This window comes from Rhineura floridana, chromosome 2 (genome assembly GCF_030035675.1).
Source record: "Rhineura floridana isolate rRhiFlo1 chromosome 2, rRhiFlo1.hap2, whole genome shotgun sequence".
In the NCBI taxonomy this organism is placed as follows: Eukaryota; Metazoa; Chordata; class Lepidosauria; order Squamata; family Rhineuridae; genus Rhineura; species Rhineura floridana.
The window spans coordinates 158567627-158591545 of NC_084481.1; the positions used below are offsets into that span (position 1 = coordinate 158567627).

Sequence of the window (23919 nt, forward strand, 5' to 3'; positions counted from 1 at the left end):
GTAGCTTTATGCTTCTGCTGAAAATGTGGCATAATGTTCTCTGTCTACTGCCAAGTTTCCTCTGCTGCTGGTATGCCTTCTGTTTTTTTTCCTCAAGACAGTTGTGCACCCATGAAGTTCTCTATACTACATCTATGAGCAATCTAGTCACCACTGCTCTGTGTCTTGGGCATTAAGTCCTTAAGTCTTAAGTATCTCTGAATTCAGCACTCTCCATGCTTTAGACCAAAGTCCAAAGAGACAGGTGAAGACTGAGGAGTGCTCTGACTTTACACCAATTCAGAAACATCTTTGGAGGATTGCATTATGTAGCAGTTGTTATATTGTATGAAAATGTGGAAGATGTTTGTTTTTATTAATTCAGAAGAAGGCTTGAATGAAAGCATTAGTTATATAGATATAGCCTTCATCCATGGGTTTCTGGCAGAATAGATAGACCTGTCTTATGTTCAGGAAGTGTACCATCTGTATTTTTAAATTACCAATTTTATTTTAAGAGAACCTTCCTTGAAAATCAGTTGTAGAGACCAAAGTTAAAAATAACTGTTCATTTCCTGAAATAACTGATCTTTTGGGCTTACTTGGAACAAATAACTTCCTTGCAGGTGAGTTGCTTGCAGGCCCTATCTCCAAGCAATCAGTAATGCATGTTATTAGGACAGGTGGGATTTTGTACATATTTGTATAGTCAAATGCATTCCACTAAATGTGTCATTTCTATGTATAATCAATTTATAATCAAATGTAGGCTTACTGTCTGATTAAGTCTGTTAAATTATTCTTTTATAGTGGGTTTGAATTTACAACATTTCAGTTACATTGTTAGTGAATGTTCAGATCATTCTTCACAATTCTTTCTTGTATGTTACTATTATTTCTATCACTTCTCTAGTCTATCTCTCATATAATTATTTTTTATGTGAGAATTCCAAAACCTTAATTATTCTTTGGTTAAACTCTTCCTAACAATACTTTCAAATGCAAAACCTAAAAATAAACAAACAAAAACCCCAAATTAAAATTAAGGAAGCAAGGGAACTGGAATTCTTCAGGGCACCGAAGTCCATAGTATGGTCCCTACTGCCTGGAATACTGTTGTTGCAGCAATCTAAACACCACAGGGAGAGATTCAGAGGCCTCCTAAGATACTGGTCCTGCACACACCCAGGTAAATTTGGGAGACATGAAGAGGGTGACAAGGCAGGAAGGGAGGTGGTTCTCCTGGTAAACAGTACAATACAAAATGGAGAAGAACTGGGGTGTATTCTCCCCTCACACTACCGGCTGCCAGAATTTATGTTCAAAGCTGCTGGAATTCATATTCCAAGGCTACTGGAGCTGTGAATTTTGACATCACAAATGCACTGTGGGTGTTTTAATCTTTGTTTTTTAAATCGTATGCATGCACTGAGTAAAGGCTTCCATGTGGCTTCTGCAAATACTCAGTAATTATTTTCTTCTGAGTAAAATGCTGGTTTCTCTGTAGGATTCTGTAAGATGTCTTATCTGAATTTAAGATACACCTTTATAGAATCTAAAACTGACACTTTACATGGACAAGGAAAAAATACTGAATTTCTTTGCCTGTCCATTTACCTCCTGCAGTTCGTGTGTGTGTGTGTGCATGCGTGTGCGCACAGTGGTGGGGAAGGAACATAAAGAAATCATCAGGACATTTCTCTTTTGTGATCATATACATAATTTTTTGGTTTTACCCCTTGTATCATTTATGCCTCTCACTTCTAGATTGTGTACTTTCTTTGCAAACCTCTAATGGGGGTGTTTTGACATGCTTTTCAATTAAACCAATCATTTCTTTCTGTAATCTGAATATTTTGTTGAAATTATAGCAGCAGCTAGTGCAGACTTCTAATTTTGCAGAAATGGTCATTGGAGCTTTTCCAGTTATCGCCATCTAGGTGCTATACTCAGTTTTAAAGTGTGTCAACAAACTACCAACTAGACATGTGTTGGAATGAGATCTACCATCATAAGATCTATAAAGTATGTTTGGGGAATTGCCTCAACCAGAAGTCGGGCATTTAGTATTGCTAGTGCCATGCTGTGGAACACTCTTCCCTTTTTGTATGCTGACAGACTCATGAAGTTCTTTAAAATTTTCTTGAGTAGCCATTTTAAGGATTGTTCTGTATTTCTTTTAAAAGGTTTATGTTGCTGGCCACTACCCTGGTGTTTTGTGAGTGGGTGGTATATAAATATTTTTATAAATAAATAAAAATAAATAAATTAGAGCACATTAGGGATGAGCAAGAGAAATGCCAAAACCTTCCCCCAACTGTACTTCTGTCACATTCCCATTCCCAAACACAAGCTACTTCTCCCTTGTGGAGGCAGAGACCGAAAGTAATCCTTTCTGGGAGAGGACTGCTGGGGAGCTTTTAGGGGGAAATAAATGCTGGAAGAAAGGTTTGGCACGCCATACACTCCCTGATGCAATATATATTATATCATCTATAAAAAGTTCTATATTTTTGGCTTGTGGGTTATATGTGTCTCTCAGCTTCCATTAGATGTTACTATATTGATCAGCAAACTGTACATTAATCTGCTACCCACCTTTATCAGAGGTGTTTGTACTTTTAATTCTTAACATAAGTTCTGTAAGAATGAACACAGATAAACTGATGACATTGTCGACTAGTTGCAACCAATTTAGAATATTCCTTACATTCTCAAATATATCTGGTGTCTCTGATGAATCCCTCGGCAGATCTCTTATTATCTTGCAACTGCTACTTCCAAGATATTAATTAAATGGATGGTTGGGAATGGGCAGTCTCAACTAAGAAATCTGAAAATTCCATTAAAGGGCAACAAGAAGTTCTAAATTTTGGGATTCAACCTTTCATCAACCTTTCATGTTGGATAGTGCTGTCAGCCAAGTCACTTATGAATCTTCTGTTTTGTATTATTTATTTATTTGCCCACCCTTCACTCTGAGGTTCCAGGGCATGTTACAACAGTTTATATCCTTAAAAACAATTTAAAAGAACTTAAAACCACATACATCACAAAAATAGAGCAGGTCCTAAGAATACACATCTGAGGTGTCAACGGCCAGGTTAAAGAGGTATCTGTTCAGCATTCACTGAAAGCTATATAGTAAAGTTGCCAGATACACCTCTGTGGGCTGAAACAGAGAATACCCTGTCCCGGGCTGCTACCCCCTGTGCTTCTGAAGGCAGAGGAAATACCAAGAGGGCCTCTACTGATCTTAACACCCAATAGGGTCTGGAAGGAAGGAGTCAGTCTTTCAGATATTTCAGACTGAAGTAATTTAGGGCTTTAAATATAGTATGAGCACATTGAAGTGGACCTGGCAACCAATGCAGTTGTTTTTAAACAGGGGTCTTGTGAATTCTACATGAAACTCCAGCCCAGTAATCTGGCCACTGCATTTTGAGCCATATGAATTATCCGAGTTGTCTTCAAGGACAGTCCCACATAAATAGGGTTGCCATATTGCCCGGTTAGCCAGGTTTTACCTGGATTCTTTGCATACCACCCGGCGCCCGTTTAGCCCTTTAGGTGACCCGGATTCTCAGCTTTAATTAAAAAAAAATTAAGTTTCTAGGTGGTCCGGTTCTCGACATATACATAAAAACATCAGCTGCCCCCCGACTGTTAAATCTTTCTTTAAATTACTGTATAGCACTTCGTAGCTTTAACCCCACCCTTTCAGGATTGCAGCCAATCAGTGAAGCCAGGGTTGTGTTTCAGTTTCATTGACCTGAGGCAGTGTCTAGAAAACCTCATTGCAATGCCAGAAAATGGTGGTTTCCCCCCGTTTATCTGAAAACCTCATAAATTGGGTAAGTATATACATTTCAGTTTTTTTTCTTCTTGTGTGCAGGAGTCAGATCCTGGGCAGTGTTTTGAAAACCTTCCCAATACTTGCTTTTGTAAAAGCAATGCTAATCCCATATGCCCAGAGTAAATCCCATTGAATTCAATAGGATTTACTTTTGAGTAGACATGGTTATGAATGTGCTGAAAATCACTGGGACTTTGGAGTGAATGTAAAAAAGAATTGTGTTTGTGTTCTAACTCTTTCTATCCCTCTCTAGCAAGTAGGCAGGGCTTACTTAGGTATTACAGCTTTTATTCTGTAGGAAACTAATACTGATTTTTTTAGAACTAATACTGATTTTTCTGCAATGACCAACTGGTTTGACAATAAACTATTATATGGGCTGTATGTATTTATACATCTGCAGTGTGTGTGCGTGTGCGTGTATGGAGTGTTTCCAACAACCCTGTGAGGTAGGTAGGGTTGGAAACCAAGGCAGCTCACAACAAGAAATAAAGCCATTTAAAATCCAATAACCATAAAAACAAGTATAAACAGTTGCAAAACAGCGTAAAGTGGCATGATTCAGAATTTTGGGTTGTGTGAATGAAGTTGCTTATCACTTGAGGTTGCATTTCTGTCCCTGTTTGAGTAAGCCCCACTGAATACACTGGAACTTGCTTATGAATAAATAAACCTAGGTTTGCACTATAAATATCTTTACAGTTTGTGTAAATAATAAATATATTTGATAGTCATGCTTATATAAATATTACTTCATTTATCATATTTTTGGTTTTTGGTTAGGAATCCTGACTGGTTGTGAGATGCTTAGTTTTCTGCCTTACTCATAGGAATCTTGTTGTGGTTGGTATGGTATTACATTTAGGAAAGTGTTACTGCCTTTTGTGTTGTTTTTTTCCTATTTGCATTTCACTTATCTTTAACCTCACTCCGTTACAGCCATAGAAGCAACAGCAGCATATGCAAGATAATTAACTCCCATTAGTGATAAGAGCAAGAATTTATAATTATTATTTTAATTAAAACAAGAGGCTTATGAGTACTTTGAAGAGGACCGGATATTTATTTTCTTTCTGAGCCCAGGACTGGGTCTTCCATGATGCCCGGGGGGGGGGAGAGACCAGGAAAGTAGTCGATAAGACAGACATCCTGGCATTAGTAATCTAATAAGCAAGGTATGTGTGGGGGTTTTGCACACTTCCAGGCCCAGTTTCATTTTGAGTATGGAGGTGGAAACTGTGTAGATGTGGTTGATCAAAAGGAGAAGAAATTTTGAGTTAAGCAAAGCTCTGCTTTTATAAAACCTAAGAAACATACAGATACTTTGAATGTCTGAGTTCCTGCACCAGTGGAATACTGGAGGAACTTGTAAAACTTGCTGCAACAGTATTTAGAACTGAGCATGTGGTGTGAAAGACTCCTTTTCCTAACATTTTGACTTGTTTTTCTCCACCCACCACATCTCTGAAATACTGTATATCGTATATGTAATGGTTAAACGTACTGCTGCCCTGACTTACTTTGTTTGTTGCTATTTTGTGTTTTTATTATGCTTTTATATTGATTGTGCATTTTTATTGTTTTTATTATATTTGTAAGCTGTGCTGAGCTCTGTTTTTGACAGCAGAAGGGCAGGATATAAATCCTCTTAATCAATCAATCAATCAATATTCCATAGTGTTGGAAACTAGAGTCTAGGCATTTAAGGCTGAAAATGTTGCTTTTCAAAAAAAGATTTCTCACATCTTTCCCCAGTTTTTGGTGGTAATTCTTAGGCACAAAAACAAAACAACTGGACAATCCAAATGTTAACATGCAAATATTTGCATACGTGGCATAATATGCAAATACTTTGCATGATATGCAAATTAGCTTGCCCGGATTTGTGGAACTGGAATATGGCAACCCTACACATAAAGCACATTGCAACAATCCAATCTGGAAGTTAACAGAGTATGGAGTACAATGGCCAAGTCCTTTCTGTCTAAAAGGGGCTAAATTGGTGAAGCAGCCAGAGCTAGAAAAAGGGACTCCTAATCACTGAGGCCACCTGAGTTTCCAGTAACAGTGTTGAATCCAGAAGCACTCCCAGCCGCAGATCTGCTTCTTTTAGGGGAGTGTAACCCTGTCAAGAACAAGCCATCTCCACACCTCCCTGACTTGAGAACTTGTGACACATAACACCTCAGTCTTTTCAGGGATCAGCATCAGTTTATTAGCCCACATATATATATATCCTGGTATGCCCAAACTGCTATTGCATGTGATCATAAACTTTAGATTTGTTCAGATATTGTAAATTGAATTCTGGGGTCTGCTTTTTTTTAATAACTCTGCCAAGCTTATCCCATCTGTCTAAGCTCAGAACTTCTCTTGGATTGAGTCGATTTTATTCTGCAAAAAAATACTGGTAGCTTTTTTCTGCCACCTGTATGTATGTATGTATGTATGTATGTATGTATGTATGTATGTATGTATGTATGAGATTTGTTAAATGGCCATCTGGCAGAGGTTAATCTTATTTTCTTGATTTTTGTTTACATAATTGATTTATTTGATTCTCATTCTAGTGGTTTATCAAACAAGAAAACATTGTTAGGTACTGTATAAATGCACTCTTATTTAGATACATGGAAAACTGTTTGAGGTATTTAATTTTTACTATATCTCTTATAGGTGAGGCAAATGATAAAGATGTTCAAGTAATAGAGCTACCCATAGTTGACAGTCTACACCCACGGCCTCCATATTTGCCATTAGCTATCCCAGAAGACTTGGCTGACAGACTGATTCGTGTCCATGGGGATCCTGCAGTGTGGTGGGTCTCACAGTTTGTCAAATACCTGATTCGTCCACAGCCTTGGTTAGAAAAGGAAATAGAAGAAGCTACAAGGAAACTTGGCTTTAAACATCCAGTTATTGGGTAAGAAGACCTCTTTCAACAAACCTTTTAAGTAGAGCCCTTATCCCAGTCTGCATCTGTTCTGGAATTGCTTTTTAAACAATTTTTAAAGCTGTTGTTTTAAAAAATGTTTTTAAAGAAGTTTTGAGTTTTTAAAGATAGTTTGTTTTAATATGTTTTTAAAGATGTTTTGTTTTTGGAGTGTTTTTAGTGGTTTTGTTTGGTGCCCTGGCCTCCTTCTGGGATAAAGAGTGGGAAATAATATATTACGTGCTAAGGCTGCAATCTTTGCCACACTCCTATCCATGCTTATTCCTATTGAAATCAGTAGGACTTATGAGCAGACATGAAAATCTCAAGGGTTCACCTTGTTCAGTTTTTTTTCTTTAAAACAGTAGATTATGAAACACTTCTGGGAAAGTCATAACTTAAAATGCATTGGAAATAAAGGTTGCTGTCCTACAACTATTTCAATTATTTTTATTGTTTTAATTTCATGCCAGTATTGAAGGCAGCAGCTCTCTTGTGTTTGTCCTCAGAACTTGGTACTCTGAGATATACTGCCTCTGAATATGCGGGCTGTATTTAGCTATCATGGGTAGTTGGCCATTGATAACTCTAGATTCCATGAATTTGTCCTTAGAAGCTCAGTAAGAACTGGATCTTTAATGGCTGATTGGGAATACAAGTAGTAAAGATGCTTGTATTTTACTTTCAAACAATACCGGTCTATATTTACACAAAAAGACTCAGTGACTGACAAAAACTTTTGATGGATTTAATTAGGTAAACTGAACAGTGAGAATTAATTCAACTACCTTTGAAAAATGGAAATGGATTGCCTTCGTCGATTCCGACTTATGGCAACCTATTGAATAGAGTTTTCATGGTCAGCGGTATTCAGAGGTGGTTTACCATTGCCTTCCTCTGAGACTAAGAGGCAGTGATTGGCCCAAGGTCACCCAGTGAGCTTCATGGCTATGTGGGGATTCGAACCCTGGTCTCCCAGGTCATAGTCCAACACTCTAACCACCACACCACTACTCCTAGATGGCTAAAAACCATATGGGTTTTTTTGTCCCTGATCTTAAATTATGAGTAACAGTTCTCAATTGAGGCTTTTTTTTTAAATGACTGAAACTTCTTTCCAAAATTCGCTATGTATTGAAAATATGTTCTTAAAGTGTAGTCCATTTTTAAAAAAGCAAAGCAAGAACTTCAGGTTAAATTCAAACTCTGAAACTATTCTTTGGTACCAGGATTATTCCTTAATACCAGTACCTCTTTACTCTGGCCTTTGACACCCGAGGCATATATTTTTGGGTTCCTCCCTACTGTGTGGTGATAGATCATTTTTAATTGTTTTTAATGCTGTATTTTAAAATTGTTGTAAGCCACCTTGGAACCTTTGGGTGGAGGATGATGATGATGATAGAAATATCATCTTTGGATAGGGTTGTTAAGTCAGAAGCATCTCAAACCCTGAGATTTCAGGGGCGTGCCCTAGTGATGACATAGGGGCAAGAAACAAACTATCATGCAAATAACAAGATGCATCAGTGGGTTTAAGGGGGTTGAGCTGACCACATGGCAACACTGTGGTTGCTTTTATGGATGGAGGGAATAAGGTCAGAGGTAAATGAAATGCAAATAGAAAAATAAAAAGAAAAGACAGGGGTGATTTCCTAAATGCAACACCATATCAACCACAACAAGATTCTTATGAGTAAGACAGAAAACTCAGCATCCCAAAACCAAAACTAAAAAAATCAGCCAAGGTCACAGAAATCCCCATGCAGCACAACCTGACCCGGGAGCTGCAGTTAGTGCAGAATGCTGTAGCACAATTGCTGATGTGAGTGAGACCCTGTCAGGACATAATACATCTGCTCTGATATCTGCACTGGTTGCCAATTTGCTACCAGGTCAAGTTGAAGGAGTGCATTCCATTTTATGGGTTTCACACAGTACTTGTTCTGCTCTTGTACGAAATTGATCCTTTAGTGTGGCAGTACCTACTCTTAGAATCATAGAATAGTAGAGTTGGAAGGGGCCTATAAGGCCATCAAGTCCAACCACCTTCTCAATGCAGGAATCCAAATCAAAGCATTCCCAACAGATGGCTGTCCAGCTGCCTCTTGAATGCCTCCAGTGTCGGAGAGCCCACTACCTCTCTAGGTCATTGGTTCCATTGTCATATGGCTCTAACAGTTAGGAAGTTTTTTCTGATGTCTAGTCAAATTCTGGCTTCCTGCAACTTGAGCCCATTATTCCGTGTCCTGCACTCTGGGATGATCGAGAAGAGATCCTGGCCCTCCTCTATGTGACAACGTTTCATGTACTTGAAGAGTGCTATCATATCTCCCCTCAGTCTTCTCTTCTCCAGGCTAAACATGCCCAGTTCTTTCAGTCTGTCCTCATAGGGCTTTGTTTCCAGTCCCGTGATCATCCTTGTTGCCCTCCTCTGAACCTGTTCCAGTTTGTCTGCATCCTTCTTGAAGTGCAGAGACCAGAACTGAACGCAGGACTCAAGATGAGGCCTAACCAGTGCTGAATGGAGGGGAACTAATACTTCACGCGATTTGGAAACTACACTTCTTTTAATGCAGCCTAATATAGCATTTCTCTTTTTTGCAGCCACATTGCACTGTTGGCTCATATTCAACTTGTGATCAAAGACATTTCCAAGATCCTTCTCACATGTCATATTGCTGAGCCAAATATCCCCCATCTTATAACGGTGCATTTGGTTTCTTTTTCCTAAGTGTAGAACTTTGCATTTATCCCTGTTGAATTTCATTCTATTGTTTTCAGCCCAATGCTCCAGCCTATCAAGGTCCCTTTGAATTTTGTTTCTGTCTTCCACGGTATTAGCTATGCCCCCCAATTTTGTATCATCTGCAAATTTGATAAACATGCTCTGTACCTTCTCACCCAAGTTGTTAATAAAAATGTTGAAGAGCACTGGGCCCAGGACTGAGCCCTGTGGTACCCCACTCGCTACTTCCGCCCAGTTTGAGAAGAAACCATTGATAAGCACTCTTTGAGTATGATTCTGGAGCCAACTGTGGATCCACCTGATAGTTGTTCCATTCAGCCCACATTTAGGTATCTTGCTAATCAGAATATCATGGGGCACTTTGTCAAAAGCTTTGCTGAATTTGAGATATAGTATGTCCACAGCATTCCCACAGTTTACAAGGGAGGTTACTCAATCAAAAAAGGAGATAAGATTAGTTTGGCAGAATTTGTTCTTCATATTGGCTCCTAGTAATCACTGCATTGTTTTCAAGGTGCTTACAGGTTGACTGCTTTATAATCTGCTCCAGAGTTTTTCCAGGGATTGATGCTAGGCTGACTGGTCTGTAGTTCCCCAGTTCCTCCTCCTTGCCCTTTTTGAAGATAGGGGCAACATTAGCTCTCCTCCAGTCATCCGGCATTTCACCAGTCTTCCATGATTTCGCAAAGATAATAGACAGCAAAGATAATAGTGGTTCTGAGAGGCCTTCAGCCAGTTCCCTCAATTCTCTAGGATGCAGTTTATCAGGGCCTGGAGAACTGAACTTGTTCAAAGTGATTAGGTATTCCTTGACCATTTGTCTATCAATATCAAGCTCTAATCCTGCCCCTTCTACTTCATGTTTCCCGGGAGGGTCATAGACCCTTTTTTGGGAGAACACTGAACCAAAGTAGGAATTGAGCACTTCTGCCTTTTCTTTGTCGTCAGTTATCATTTTGCCATCCTCATTGAGTAGCTGTGCCACCATTTATTTTCTCTGTCTTTTACCATGGACATACCTGAAGAAAGCTTTTTTGTTGCTTTTAGTATCCCTCACTAGCCTCAGCTCATTCTCACCTTTAGCCTTCCTGACACCATACCTGCAATTCTGTGATACCTGCCTGTACTCTTCCTTTGTGGCCTGGCCTTCTTTCCACTTCCTGTATGTGTCCTTTTTTGTTTTCAGGTCATCTCTAAGCTTTTTGTGAAGCCACACTGGCTTCTTCTGCTGTTCCCCCCCCTTTTTTTCCCCTTGTTGGAATTGATTGCCATTTCCTTTTTTAGAAATTCCCACCCATCTTGGACTCCTTTTCCCATTAGGGTGGCTTGCCATGGAACCGTACTCTCAATTGTTCCGAGTTTATTAAAATCAGCTTTCCTGAAGTCCACGGTGCGCGTATGGCTACTCTCAGCTTTTGCTTCTGTTAAAATCAAGTATGGTGTGGTCACCTTCCCCCAGAGTTTCAATTGATTTCTATTTATTTTTATTGAAAATATGGCTTGTTTTCTTTTCTTCCCAAGTATTCCATATAACCCTTTCTTATTTGTTCTGGTTGGTGGTATTATTATTATTATTTATTACATTTGTATACCGCCCATAGCCGAAGCTCTCTGGGCGGTTTACAACAATTAAAAACATTAAAAACAAATATACAAATATACAAATTTAAAATCACATTAAAAAAAACAATTTATAGTAATATGGTCCTATGTTGCTATATTCCAGCACCTGGAATAAAAAGTATTTTTTTTCTTGTTATATGTTAATATGCTTTAAATTTGAAAAAATTGAATCTGTGAGCTAGTGGTCAGTCATACCTTGCAAGTTAATTATGCATTCTGAATGAATAAATATTTTTACAAGTTAATTATACATTCTGAATGAATAAATATTTTCTTTTGTCTGTCCTAAACCTACTGCCAATCAATTTTGTTTGTTGAATCCATGTTCTAAGATTTATTTATTTATTTAAAGCATTTATAAACCACTTAATCTCTAAGTGGTGTACAACATGCAAACAATAAATACTGTCTTTAAAACAAAAACACAACATAAAACCAGTAAAGCAGTAGTACAAAAGCATATAAAACCAATTTAAAATGATCCGATCTTAGGGGTCAGGAAAAGCCTGGAAACAAAAGATATTTCTTTTGATGGTTATTGCTTCGCATATGGAAGAAAGAAGGCTTTTCCATAGTCCAGGGGCAACAGTGAAAAATGCCTGTTTTCAGGCCACCACCCTATGATATTCTGGTAGGAGTGTGGTAGTATGAGTAGAATTTTCCCCAGATGTTCTAAGGCTGCAATCCAATACACACCTACCTGAGAGTAAGTCCCATTGAACCCAATGGAGCTTACTTCTGAGTAGACATGTATTGGATTACATCCTAAATGATGTTACAGGCCTGTTCAGCAGCGGGCGGTCTTTCGAGTTCCAGTGTTGTAGAGAGAAGAGAACTTTCCCCCCACCATTTATAACAGCAGGGGGAAAATTTGGTTGGCAGATCTTATTAGGCCCACGAGTTCTCCCCATTTGGTCTGCAAGGCTATTTTGGCCAAGCCACAACCCACCTACCCTACATATGACATCATATATGACATCAGGGGCAAGGCAGATAAAGATGTGGCTGTTGAAAAGGGGATTATCTGCACCTGCAGCACCCCATGAATAATGCTTTGCAAGCCTGACAGCCATTTAATCCTCAGGATTCCATGGACGACGCTATGCAAAAATGGGTCACTTGACATCATTGTGATGGCAGATGGATATTTTGTTATGGAAACCTAGACTTCTATCCACCCTACCTTGGTTTAGATATGAAAGGAGCAGACATATTTAATGTAATGTATTTATAAGATTTCTATCCCATTTTTCTGTGATTTGTACTGGTGTTCCACTCAAGATTAAATTAAAATCACAGTAATTAAATTATATTAAATTAAAACAATTAAAATATCAGCAAAATAAACAATAAAAGAACAGGCGACAGATAAAAAACAGCTCTCAATGCAGACCCTTATCTAAAATGATGCAGCAAAAGCCTGTTGATATAGGCTTTCACTGACCCACAGAAAATGGCAAGAGAGGGGGCCACTTGAACCTCAAGGGGTAAGATGTTTCATAATCTATGTGCAGCCACAGAAAAGACTCTGAATAAGCATATTGCTATCCCTGTCGCATCCAATTTGGCCCTAATTGTTGTTATGATACTTGGATACAGTGCTCAAAAGAATTCAATGCCTGGGATTATATATATAATTTCTGTTCCACCTTTTAACAAATGAACATGCTTATTGATCTGTGATACTTCCTCAGGTTTCAGTACTCTGTCACTTGCATAATATGGTTACGAATTTGAAAATAACTTACTAACATACTAAAGATAAAACACTTCTAATTTTTAATCAGTTCCAGTCATTCAATCATCAGAATTTTTGAGGGGAGGGGGGAATGAATAAATTGCTAAAGAAATTTAAACTTTAATAGGTGACTTTTAAGTAAACATTTATATATTTGTTCATTTTTATATCTTGCCCTTCCTCCAGTCTTAGGCACAGGGCGGCTAACAGCATCAACTAAATAAAACAAGACATGACACAATAAAAGCCATAATTGAAACCACAGAATCACAATCAAATCAGAAGCAGTAAGTTAATTATAGTACTACCCCAATAAAAGTCAGTTTTGAGTAAGATCAAAAACCCTGGACAAATACAAATGTCTTTAGCTTTTGTTTGGCCCCATCTGCTGTGGGACCAACCAGATGCCACTCGGGAGGGAGTTGAATAAGTGGGGCACTGCCACCACGAATGTCCTATTGTGTCTCATTGTCCTACCAACCACTCTCATTGACAGGACAGCAAGCAGGCATCCCTTGCTGATTATAATAGATGGGTCAAATGATAATGGGGCAGTGCTCCTTTCAGTTTTGGGGTTCCAAATTGTTTAGGGCTTTATTTGCTGACAGCAAAAGCTTGAATCCAGCCCGGTAAGTCACTGGCAGCCAGTACAATGGTTTGAGAATCACAGTGATGCAATTCTTTCTTTCTCCTCCTGGCAGTAGCTGAGTAGCTGCATTCTGCATCAGCTGCAGTTTCTGAAACATCTTCAAGGATAGTCTCATGTAGTGTGTGTTGCAGTAATCTATATGAGATGTTACTAGGGCATAGATTACTGTGACCAGGCTATCCCAGTCAAGGAATTACATGAGTTCCTGTCAAATGTTTATATGTCTAGTCCACTTTCCTGCCAAAGATTTTCATAGTAGCTTAAAAAGACAGATAAAATAATGCAATAAAGCAAGATAAACACAAAATAAAAACAAAAAACAGAACAGTCAGATCCATGTTGCAAATAGCACTAAAAATACAACAACAAAAAGCCAAAATAGCAATAATCACTCTGGTCCCAAGATCATTAGAAGATCTGTAGTGTGGGAGTCATGCCACTTGCGTGGTGGGGGTGAGAGAGTTCCACAATCTCTCTGCTGCTACTGGAAAGGCCCTGACCTGTGTCACCACCAACAGCATCTTTGACGGTGGCAGATATGAAACAAGATCAGCTGATGACCTCAAAAGACATGAAAGTTCCTATTAGAGAAGACAGTCCTTAAGTTACCCTGGGGCCAAGTTATATAGGTTTTTAAAGATCATAACAACTAGCACTTTGAACTGAATTCACATATGAATTAATAAATAAATTATACTCAAGGGGTTTTAGTGCAGGAGGCATGTTTTAGTATTGTTAAAACTGCAGAAAAGTGATAACAGTGTCTTAGACTGAATTAGGGAACCTCTTGACAAATGTCTCTTCACACAAGTTTAAATTCTTCAACCTGGCAACTAAATTTAAACCTACTGGGTATGCAAATAAAAGAAGGTCAGGCTGACCATGTTCATCATTAGCAGCTTAAAGGTATTTGCAAAATCATAATATATGATTCCACTGTGACATACATAGAATATGTTAGCATTTGGCCTCCAAAAAGTCTAACAATTATATTTGGTTTTCAAGGACTGAATGGTAGTCTTCCCTTCTCACACACACAGCCCAAACCCCTGGAGCTACACGACCAATATATGGCCTTGCTCTCTGGTTCCTGACATATTATTTTTTGAATAAATAAATCTTGTAATGCTCATTTATCTTAGTCGATTCTGATAAAATTAAGTTTAATAATAAATAAAAGTAAAGAACAAAACCAAAAACCTGTTCAAGAGAAATATTTGTGTTACTTTCCAGTATTCATGTCCGAAGGACAGACAAAGTGGGAACTGAAGCAGCCTTTCATCCCATTGAAGAATACATGGTACATGTTGAAGAACGTTTCCAACTTCTCTCCCGCAGAATTCATATTGACAAAAAACGAATCTATTTGGCTACAGATGATCCTTCATTATTGCAAGAGGCAAAATCCAAGTAAGACCACCCTTGTACACTGTAGGTACATAAGTGATTTTTACGTGAAGTGTAGGTATTTAAACAGTATATTTTGGTTTAATGTCTATTTAATCTGCTCATTATTTGTAAGCGGGCAAGTTCTTCAATGTTTATGGCTGCCTTATTCTATAAATATGAAATTTCTTAAATAAAGATTTAATTTCATGCTTTCAGCCATGAATTATCTCTGGCTAATTTGACGAGAGTTATAGTTCACACCATGGAGGACACTTCATTTGCAGGTGATATATTTGGTGGGGAAGTCTAGTCACTCTCAATACTTTGAATTTGAAGTTTCAAAAAATGGATGTGTGTCTCCCCTTTTTTATCAGCATGTTCAGGGGCTCATCATAAGGCCCACACCTGTCACCCCTCCCCTTAATTTTAGTGCTACCACCTGCTGTGGCAGCAGAGCTTCTCATGGTGTCTGGATGCTACATCTGGCATACTGGGGTGGGAGAAAAGGCAGAATTTGCCCAGCAGCTGCCAAGAAAAGCTCTGGCACTGTTGGTGAAATATGGGAAGCCCTTTTAGGGTCAGCCCTACTCCTAATGGAATGACTGAGAAAACCTAAAAACTATGCACATAAGGAGCTAGGAATCAAAGTAACCCAACAAAATGGTATTTAAATTTATTAGTTATTTGTCATGCCTACAGGTTGCTTAGCCCAAAACCCCTTCTGCCTATTTTATGTGAGAAAGGAGTGTAGAGGGTGAAAAACAATAGTTTGCCTATAATAACCAAATCACTCATTTCCCTTGATCTTTTTTTTATTTAACAACATTGACATACCACTTACTAGAACAAAATCAGTCTAAAATATGATTTAAAATACTAATTTAAAACATTGGGTTGTATCAATGTTCTGTGAGCCCTGTGAGGAGAGACTGAAAGAACTGGGCATGTTTAGCCGGAGAAGGGAAGACTGAGGGGAGATGAAGAGCGCTACATGAAAGGTTGTCACATAGAGGAGGGCCGGGATCTCTTCTCGATTGTCCCAGAGTGCAGGACACAGAATAATGGGCTGAAGTTGCAGGAAGCCAGATATCGACTGGACATCAGGAAAAACTTCCTAACTGTTAGAGCCCTACCACAATGGAACCAATTACCTAGAGAGGTAGTGGGCTCTCTGACACTAGAGGCATTCAAGAGGCAGCTGGACAGCCATCTGTCAGGAATGCTTTGATTTGGATTCCTGCACTGAGCAGGGGGTTGGACTTGATGGCCTTATAGGCCCCTTCCAACTCTACTATTCTATGATTCTATGATCAGGGGCTATTCTTGCGCAACAGAACATTCTCCATCTCTCCTCCCTCCATGCACCCCCTAAATCTGTTCTGTTTGCTTCCTACCCTGCAGAGCAGTTTTGGGGACAACATGAAGTGAATGCAGGGAGAGGAGAGGAGGGAAGGTCCAGCTATGCAACCATATGTACAATTATTTAATTGAATACCAACCATTAAAAACAATATATATATAGGGATCCAGAGCAAGCTTGAGTGAAGTTCTGTTTGTTGCTTTCAAAACTCTCTCTCTCTCTCTGATTATGGCACATACATTGTGAGTCATGCATTTCTCTTTAGAATAAGCAGATAAAAGGCCTTCAGATCTACAGGTCTACAGGGTATGAAGGCATAGCAAACTCAAGAGAGGGGAAATCAGTTTAATTTTTTAAAAAATGAAATTTGATATTTGCAATGTATTCTTTCCAGGTATCCAAACTATGAATTTATTAGTGACAACTCAATTTCATGGTCAGCGGGTCTCCATAATCGGTATACAGAAAACTCTCTGCGAGGTGTTATTCTGGACATACACTTTTTGTCTCAGGCAGACTTCCTCGTCTGTACATTTTCTTCACAGGTAAGCTAGTATCCAGTACAGTAATGTTCTGTATATCAGTAATTCAATAGCACAATATAAACCCGAAAGGCTATAGTACTACTAGTGGTTTATCATAACCAATAATAGTATTATTTTCATAATTGTTCTGAAAAAAATGTTTTTGTAACATGAATCAGATCAGTACAAAACTAACATCCTTAAAAACAAGAGCAAAATGACAATTTAAAAAAGAGCAAATAACAACAGTGTACAGTTCTGCTTGTCGTATCTCAAAAATAATAAGCTGGATTCAGACATGCTCTTCCACAAATAGAAGGACTTGGTTTAGGAAAAGGACTGTGATCCAGTGGAGGCTCCCACTGGATGAAGAGGAGGCATTTTTAGCTAAATCTCATGCCACCTCCCACACCATTCTGGAGATCCCCCAGCCCTCCAGAGCAGCTTAGCAGGGGGGCTAAAGGAAGAATTGCTAGAAATAATCTCTTTTCCTCCCTCCCTCCCTCCCTGTGGGAACATCCCCATTAGTTTTTAATGTTTTTAATTGGACCATTGGTCTCACCAGAAGGGTGATTTTCCTATGAGTACGGACATCACAGCGGGTATTAGCTCCACCTATCGTGCGAAGGCAAGAATGTCTTTGAAGTCAAGACTAGGGGCGTCAGGCCCCTCCCACTCTCCAGTTCATTCGCAGCGAGTCTAAGGAGAAATATCTAAAAATACAAGAACAAGGCCAACAGGCCTGACAGCAGGAAAATAACACAATAGTACCATGCATAGTAACATGATTCCAACATAGCGGTATAACAGAACTAGAAGTCTTGACTTCACTCTTAAATTTAAATATAATAGCGTAACAGTAATATATAACACATTAGAAAATATATAGTCATCCTCCAACTGGGAGGGCCGTGATGTCCGTACTCATAGGAAAATCACCCTTCAGGTGAGACCAATGGTCCATTTTCCCTATGAGTCCGGCCATCACAGCGGGATGTACCAGAGCAGCCCATACAGGGTGGGACCACATGCTAGTCCTGATTAAGAACCTGTTGCAACACTCGTCTGCCAAAAGAAGCGTCAGCAGAGGCATAGCGATCAATTTTATAATGCCTTATAAATGAGTGTGGGGTAGACCAGACTGCAGCCCTACAAATATCGGCAACAGGAGCATTAGTGGCAGCTGACCTGGTAGAATGAGCCGTTATACTAGCTGGAACTGACAGCTTCAGAGACTCATATGCTAAAGTAATACATGCCCTTAACCAACGGGATAAGGTAGAATTGGATACTTTATGTCCCATAGACCTTGGATGAAAGGATACAAACAGAGACTCCGTTCGTCGAATCTCTTGGGTCCTAGACAGGTAGGTCTTGAGAGCCCTCCGGACATCTAACGAATGCCAAGCCTTCTTGAGAGGATGGGTAGGATTCGGGCAAAAGGAAGGCAAAACAACGTCCTGGTTGCAATGAAAAACCGAATCAACCTTGGGACGGAAGGATCAGTCTTCAGCACAACCGAGTCCTTATGGAAGATGCAGAGGTGTCGAGCAGAAGACAATGCGCCCAACTCCGAAACACGTCTGGCAGATGTGATTGCGATCAGGAACAATACCTTGAAGGACAGTATACGGAGGGGCACAGTCCTGATGGGTTCAAACGGAGGGCGTTGCAAGGCCTGCAGAACTTTCGGCAAACTCCATGAGGGAAACCGATGGACAACAGCCGGAGAGCGTAGGGCGACTCCCCTCAAAAAACGTTTGATGAACGGATGTGAGGAAATAGGAGCTCCAGTAGAGGACAGTGAGAGAATGGACGACAGAGTGGACGCATGTCGGCGTAGAGTGTTGGGTCTAAGTCCCATCATGAAGCCGCTATGGAGATATTGCAGCACCTGTTGCATGGTGGCCTGGGAGGGATCGTGGTGGTGGAACTGGCACCACTTGGAGAAAGCCACCCAAGTATGTTGATAAATCCGAGTGGTAGATGGTCTTCTCGAGGCCAAAATAATATCAATCACAGCGTCAGACAGGCCAGCTAACCTCAAGTGTCCCAGTTCAAACGCCACGCTGTTAGATTGAGTCAAGTAGGGTCCTGGTGCCATACTGGACCCTGGGATAGGAGGTCTGGCCTGACTGGAAGTGTCCAAGGCTCCATCATTGGCATTGCCAGAAGATCTGAGAACCACGGTCGGCGTGGCCAAAATGGTGCTATCAGAACCAGCTGTGCCCTCTCGGTTCGCGCCTTCCTCAAGGTTTTGGCTAACAATGGTATTGGAGGAAAGACGTACAAGAGACCGTCTGGCCACGGTATTGTCAGAGCATCTATTGCTTCCGCTGTTGAATCCAGGTATCGGGCAAAGTACCTGGGAAGTTGGCAATTGCGACTGGAGGCAAACAGGTTGATTGAGCATTCGCCGAACTGACTCTGAAGACGATGGAAAATGGCTGGGTGAAGTTTCCATTCCCCCAGAAAAACCTGTTGTCTGCTGAGCCAGTCTGCTGTCACATTCCAAATCCCTCTGAGATGTTCTCCTTTCAGGGATTGTAGATGATGTTCTGCCCAGACAAAGATGAGGGAGGCTAGGTCCTGCAGAGGACGAGACCTGGTGCCCCCCTGTCTGTTCAAATGTGATTTTACACAGGTGTTGTCCGTTCGAATGAGGACATGGTCCAAAGGGAACAGAGACTGAAAATGAAGTAGAGCTAAATGTACAGCCTTTAGCTCCAGCCAGTTGATGTTTTGAGTCTGCTCTGTGGTGGACCAACCCCCCTGAACGTACTGGGAGTTGCAGTGGGCTCCCCAGCCAATGAGACTGGCATCTGTGGTTACAACAGTTCTGTGTGGTTCTCTGAACAGCGTGCCCTTGGAGAGGTGTTGGGACCTCGTCCACCAGCGGAATGATAGGCGCAGCGCGGGGGTCAAGTGAACTTTGCGATGGTTGGAGCTGGCAATGTCCTGTTGAAAGGGCAGTAGAATCCATTGAAGATGCCGAGTGTGGGCTCGAGCCCATGGCACAATATGGATTGTAGAAATGAACATTCCAAGCGCCCTGGCTAGAAGCATGACATCTGTTGATGTTTGTTGCATCAGGGACCTTGCGATGCTTGTGATGGCAGTGATGCGATCTGGAGCCAGGAATACCATTGCCTGCAGGGTGTCCAACATTGCCCCTAGATGTAGTAGGCGTTGAGTTGGTTGGAGATGGCTTTTGTCGAAGTTGACAAGCCAGCCGTAGGTCTCTGGCCTGGAAGCGTCGGTTCCGGGAGCCCCTGAATGAATTGGGGTCATAGGATCTGAAGTTGCGGCCTCGTCCTCCTGGCTGCGTCCCTCGAAAGGGCTGGTTAGTACGGAAGGAAGGAGATCGCCTGAAAGGCCTGTTGTCGATGTTCTGGACAGTGGCCAGAACCGGTTTGTGGGCGTCTTTGGGATCAACCAGCACTGCCTTTAGAGCTTCCTCGCCGAAGAGTAATGATCCGGAGTAAGGAGCCCTGGACAGATTCATTCTGGCCGCCCTGGACAGATTCATTCTGGCCGCTGAATCAGCTTGCCAGTGGCGAAGCCAGATGGTTCGTCGAGCGACTATCTGAGCCGTCATGGCTCGTGCCCCCAATTGAGTGGTATCCAAGGTGGCATCGGCCACAAAAGCTGCTGTCTTACGCAACTTTACCAGTGACCTTCTGAGGGCGACAGGATCAGGGCCTAGTGTCCTCTAGAAGATCATCTAGCCACATCATAGCTGCTCTGGGCAAAATGGAGGCTGAAGCGGAGGCACGCATAGTGAGGGCAGTGGCCTCGTGATTTTTGCGGAGGGCGAAGTCTATTCGTCACTCAGTAGTGTCCTTTAGTTGGGATTCCCCTTCCCTGGGCAAGAGAGAACGTGAAACGAGGTGAGCGATTGGTTCATCTATGCCAGGGACGTCTAACTTGGTGGCAAAGTCCGGAGCTAGGGCGTAAAACCTGTCAGCCAGGTTCTTGAAGTGGCGAGAATGGAATGGGTGAGCCCATTCTTCAGAGGCCAATTTGGCAATCGGGTCCGGCACCGGAAGGTAATGTTCAGTAGGTGCAGGGGATTTGAGAACCTTGGCCCCTTTGATGGCTGGGGTGGAGGAAGTTGAAGGCGCAGTCTGGAGACCAAGGGTATTAACTACCCTGCGTGCCAGGGGCTGATAGTCTGAAGCATTAAACAAGCGATACGATGTATCCTCCTCATGATCTGAATATTTGCTCCAGTCATCTCCTTCAACGTGGTCAGTGAAGGATGACTCCTCCACATACGAGGCTTCGTCAAAAACTCTGCCTCTGGCTACATCAAAGGGGTTAGGTGAACAGGAAGGATGAGCTTCATGACACTCACGTTGGTCCATGTTGAGTTGGGATATGGCAGGAACTTGTGGTGGTGACTGCATTTGGGTGAAAAATGCCAGCATGGCTTGAACTTGGAAGAGGAAATCAGGGGACGGCAGCAGCCCAGTTGTGGTAGATGTTTGTGCCTGAGTGGCTATTGGAGCAGATGTTTGTGGTTGTGGTGGGGGTTGGCACGGAGGCATAGCGTGGCCGCTTTGGTTTGCTATGGCTTGAAAGATGTTTTGTCTTAGCCATTGCTTTAACATGCTTAGGCTTAGTCACCTTAGAGTGTTGCGGCTGGGCTGTTTGTGACATGCCTGGCTGATCTGGTTTGCTATGGCTTGAAAGATGTTTTGTCTTAGCCATTGCTTTAACATGCTTAGGCTTAGTCGCCTTAGAGTGTTGTGGCTGGGCTGTTTGTGACATGCCTGGCTGATCTGGCATCATATTGGCTTCTTGCGACATGCCTGGCTATTCTGCCATCTTATATTAACCTGGGTGCAGTACACGGCCACAGAGGGGGCAGGATGTAAAGACCCGAACTGGCACAGTGTACGACCACAGAGGGGGTAGGATACACTGGCAGATGGCTAAGTGCACGGCCACAGAGGGGGCAGGATGCACTGTGGTATCAGCGTTAAAACAATATAGGCTGTGTAATATAGGCTGTATATTAGGCTTGGTACACGGCCACAGAGGGGGTAGGATACACTGGCAGATGGCTAAGTGCACGGCCACAGAGGGGGCAGGATGCACTGTGGTATCAGCGTTAAAACAATATAGGCTGTGTAATATAGGCTGTATATTAGGCGTGGTACACGGCCACAGAGGGGTCAGGATGTACAAAATATAGTTCAGATTAGTGCTGTAGGCTGGATTTCAGGCGTGGTACACGGCCACAGAGGGGTCAGGATGTACTGAATATAATTCAGATTTATTACAAGTCAGGCACTGATATTAAAGCTCCAGCCTTGATGATACTGAATATAATTCAAATTTAGTACAAGTCAGCCACTGATATTAAAGCTCCAGCCTTGATAATACTGAATATAATTCAGATTTAGTACAAGTCAGCCACTGATATTAAAGCTCCAGCCTTGATAATACTGAATATAATTCAGATTTAGTACAAGTCAGGCACAGATATTAAAGCTCCAGCCTTGATAATACTGAATATAATTCAGATTTAGTACAAGTCAGCCACTAATATTAAAGCTCCAGCCTTGATGATACTGAATATACTTCAAATTTAGTACAAGTCAGCCACTGATATTAAAGCTCCAGCCTTGATAATACTGAATATAATTCAGATTTAGTACAAGTCAGCTCCAGCCTTGATAATACTGAATATAGTTCAGATTTAGTACAAGTCAGCCACTGATATTAAAGCTCCAGCCTTGATAATACTGAATATAATTCAGATTTAGTACAAGGCAGCCACTGATATTAAAGCTCCAGCCTTGATGATACTGAATATAATTCAAATTTAGTACAAGTCAGCCACTGATATTAAAGCTCCAGCCTTGATAATACTGAATATAATTCAAATTTATTACAAGTCAGCCACTGATATTAAAGCTCCAGCCTTGATGGTACTGAATATAATTCAAATTTAGTACAAGTCAGCCACTGTAAATTTGTGTGTAAGGAAGCCCTGTAAGTCTGTCTACAACACACATACAACACACATACAGATAACTTGCAGGGAAGGTATCCGTTGGTTAATAAAGGGGTAACAAAAAGGCGGGAAATTTGAATTCAACAAAAATGGCGCCCAGAAAAAAGAGCGGGAAAAAATGATCCGAAAATGGCGGAGGGGGAAGAAGCAATGGCGGCCGACTGGTAATGAACTGGGGGAAGGGCTGCCCAGCACAGTCTTGCAGGGGGAGGCGCGGGGTCTATAGTCGCACTTGCGGCTCTAAAAAACCCCAAAAGGAGACTGCCGAGAGACGCCTGTGTCGGGAAAGGCAGCAGGAGGGAAGCCGCTGTCGCCGCCGAGTAAAGGGCTCTCCGAGGCGAAAATTAAAGTCACGGAGAGAGAGGGAGAAAGAGAGGGCAGGAAGCCGCAGCCGCAAGCTCCCACCTGGGAGAGAACTGCAGCCGCGGTCTCTCCAAAAGCTCCTCAGAGCGCTGCTTGAGACAGCCGAGCAGAAGGAAAAAATAGAGCCGCGAGCTCCCGATGGATGCAACAGAGCCAGGGGGAAAGCTCAAAAGTGGACAAAGACGAAGAGAACCGCAGCCGCGGTGCAGTCTCTGAGGGGACCGTCAAACAAGCCTCAAACAAGTAAGGGAAATAAGCTTAAATAAAAAGCGGACAGAAACGAAGAGAACTGCAGCCGCGGTCTCTGAGGGAACCCTCAAACAAGCCTCAAACAAGTAAGGAGATAAGCTGAAATAAAGGCTCAAAAAATAAAAGGCTTAAAATTGGCCAAGAAACGTAGAGAACCGCAGCCGCGGTCTCTGAGGGAACCCTCAAACTTAAATGGAAAGTTAAACACAAACAGGGAAAGGAAGGACTTCAAACAAATACGCGAAACTTAGCTAAAAGCTACTTGCTACTCTTAAGATCCAATCTTGTTCGTACGAAGGCAAGAATGAACTGGGGAGTGGGAGGGGCCTGACACCCCTAGTCTTGACTTCAAAGACATTCTTGCCTTCGCACGATAGGTGGAGCTAATACCCGCTGTGATGGCCGGACTCATAGGGAAAATGTGGTAAACCTCCCAGAGAGCTTCGGCTATGGGGTGGTATACAAATGTAATAAATAATAATA

The 23919-nt window shown here is 41.4% G+C and overlaps 1 protein-coding gene across 6 annotated transcripts in view; it reads left to right on the forward strand.

Annotated features, from left to right (window-relative positions):
- The window catches only part of FUT8 (fucosyltransferase 8), a 169681-nt gene that overhangs the window by 130430 nt on the left and 15332 nt on the right, over positions 1 to 23919 (forward strand). For all 6 annotated transcript variants that reach the window (XM_061611003.1, XM_061611005.1, XM_061611006.1 and 3 more), the window contains 3 exons: positions 6512 to 6758; positions 14760 to 14936; positions 16670 to 16820. In XM_061611003.1, the coding sequence (XP_061466987.1) occupies positions 6512 to 6758; positions 14760 to 14936; positions 16670 to 16820 (575 nt within the window). The remainder of the gene's footprint in view (positions 1 to 6511; positions 6759 to 14759; positions 14937 to 16669; positions 16821 to 23919) is intronic.